This window comes from Eimeria mitis, genomic scaffold (genome assembly GCF_000499745.2).
Source record: "Eimeria mitis Houghton genomic scaffold, Emh_scaff993, whole genome shotgun sequence".
Lineage (NCBI taxonomy): Eukaryota > Apicomplexa > Conoidasida > Eucoccidiorida > Eimeriidae > Eimeria > Eimeria mitis.
The window spans coordinates 5,078-7,577 of NW_013577289.1; the positions used below are offsets into that span (position 1 = coordinate 5,078).

Consider the following 2,500-nt stretch of genomic DNA (forward strand, 5'->3'; position numbering starts at 1 on the left):
GAGTGGGGGGTGCCGCAGCTGCAAGCTTGGGGGGCTAAGGCCTCTAGACTATCGGATATTTGCTGCTGCTGCTGCTGCTGCTGCTGCTGCTGCAGCTGTTGCTGCAGCCGCTGCTGCTGCAGTTTGGTGATGCTCCTGCGTGCTATGCAGGCCCTGTTGCTGCTGCTGCTGCTGCTGCTGCTGCTGCTGCTGCTGCTGCTGGCGCTTCTGTATAGGGGTCTGCTGCTGCTGTGTCTGTTGTGTGTGTGCTGCTGCTGCAGCAAGTTCGTTGCTGCTGCTGCTGTTGCTGTTGCTGCTGCTGCTGCTGCTGCTGGTGTTTTACATATGCTGCTGCTGTTTGAGTGTATAATACCTTGTTTAAACCCTCTCCTGCTGCTGCTGCTGCTGCTGCTGCTGCTGCTGCTGCTGCTGCTGCTGCTGCTGCTGCTGCTGCTGCTAGCTAGTCTGTAGAGCTTACGGGCTCTTCTCTGCTCGTGCTGCAGCAGCAACCTTCCGTCTAGGGTTTTGAGTTTGCTGCTGCAGCAGGCCAGCAGCTGCATGCGCGTTTCTATGCCGTTTCTGCTGCTGCTGATGGGGTTGCCGGTGAGGGTGAGGTGCTGCAGCTTGCTGCAGCAGAGCAGCAGCTGCTGCAGCTGCTGCAGCTGCTGCAGCTCGTTGTCTGCTGCATCTAGGGTTTCTAGCTCCCCTAAACAACTAAAAGGGTTTAGGGTTTTGAGTTTGTTGCTACGAACCCTCAAAAAGCGCAGAGAGTGAGATAAACCCTCGAGGGTTTCGGCAGCAAACTGTAAACCCTCATCTTCTTCTTCTTCCTGCTGCTGCTGCTGCTGCTGCTGCTGCTGCTGCTGTTGCTGCTGTTGCTGCTGCTGCTGCTCTTCTTCCTCTTCTTCTTCTGTATAATAATATTTATTTTTATTTTTTTGCTTTTGCTGCAGCAGCTGCAGCACAGTCTGTGTTCCCGCTGCTGCTGCACCATCACCACCACCACCACCACCACCACCACCACCAGCAGCAGCAGCAGCAGCAGCAGCAGCAGCAGCAGCAGCAGCAGCAGCAGCAGGAGGAGGAGGGGGGCGTTGGTGGTCTAGATAGAGCGCATGCAGCTGGGGGCATCCGCGCAGCCCCGAAACCCTTTTTATATAATTATAAGAAATATCGATTTCCTCAATAAAAGGCAAAAAGTTTATATTGCTTATATCTTTTATTTTATTGTGGTGTATATACAGAAAACGCAGACGGGGGAGATAAGATAAACTAGGTATTGTTTTTAGTTTGTTTGAATATAAATATAATACCTATACACATAAACACAAACCCTAAACCCTAAACCCTAAACCCTAAACCCTCAAACAAAGAAAATTAGAAAAAAAAAGAAAAAAAAATGATGCATATACACCCTATAAACCCTAAACCCTAAACCCTATAATTAATAATGATAAACTAGGAATTGTTTTTATTTTGTTGGAATATAAATATATTACCTGTATATACATAAACACTAAACCCTAAACCCTAAACCCTAAACCCTTAAACAAAGAAAATTCCAAAAAAAACGAAAAAAAAATGATATATTTACACACTATAAACCCTAAACCCTAAACCCTGCTAAACCCTAAACCCTAAACCCTAAACCCTACTAAACCCTAAACCCTAAACCCTACTAAACCCTAAACCCTAAACCCTAAACCCTACCTCTAGAGAGGTGCAGCCAGCGAAGGAGGGACAAGCTTCTAGGGAGAGAGAATTTAGGTGAGCATGGGTGAGGCGTCGTAGCTGCTGCAGCAGCAGCTTTTGTTTTTCTTGTTTCCGCTGCTGCTGCTGCTGCTGCTGCTGCTGCTGCTGCTGTTGCTGCTGTTGCTGCTGCTGCTGTTGTTGTTGTTGTTGATCGTGCTGCTGCTGCTGTTGTTGCTGCTGCTGCGGAGAAGGAGAAGGCTGGGAACCATCGTATTCCTGCTGCTGCTGCTGCTGCTGCTGCTGCTGCTGCTGCTGCTGCTGCTGCTGCTGCTGCTGCTGCAGCGAGTGTGCTGCTCTGGGGTGCATACGCAGCTTGGAAGCAGCAGCAGCAGCAGCAGCAGCAGCAGCAGCAGCAGCAGAAAATGTATGGGGTTTAAACAAAACCCCAGGCTTATATTTGCTGCTGCAGCGCAGCAGCAGCAGCGGCGAGACCTCAATGTCACCGCCCATTCCCTAAACCCTAAACCCTAAACCCTAAACCCTAAACCCTAAAAAACCCTAAAACCTATCGAATTGACTAAAAAAAGTTTAAAAATTTTAAGGGTTTAGGGTTTAGGGTTTAGGGTTTAGGGTTTACGTATAAACCCTAAACCCTCTGCTCGCCTCGATCGCCGCAGCCCCTGTAGGTGACCTCGCTCCAAACCCTAAACCCTAAACCCTAAACCCTAAACCCTAAACCCTAAAAATATATAATTTTAAATTATATTTTTTATTTAATTAATAAAAAAAGATTTCAACTTCCTCTCAGGCTAAACCCTAAACCCTAAAC

The 2,500-nt window shown here is 48.2% G+C and overlaps 1 protein-coding gene across 1 annotated transcript in view; it reads right to left on the bottom strand.

Annotated features, from left to right (window-relative positions):
* Positions 1-2,037, bottom strand: part of EMH_0026940 (uncharacterized protein) — a gene marked incomplete at both ends in the record, with an annotated part of 2,633 nt that extends 596 nt beyond the window's left edge. The window contains 2 exons of the mRNA XM_013502690.1: positions 50-1,100; positions 1,690-2,037. Coding sequence (XP_013358144.1) covers positions 50-1,100; positions 1,690-2,037 — 1,399 coding nt within the window. The remainder of the gene's footprint in view (positions 1-49; positions 1,101-1,689) is intronic.
* Between the last annotated feature and the right edge of the window lie 463 nt (positions 2,038-2,500).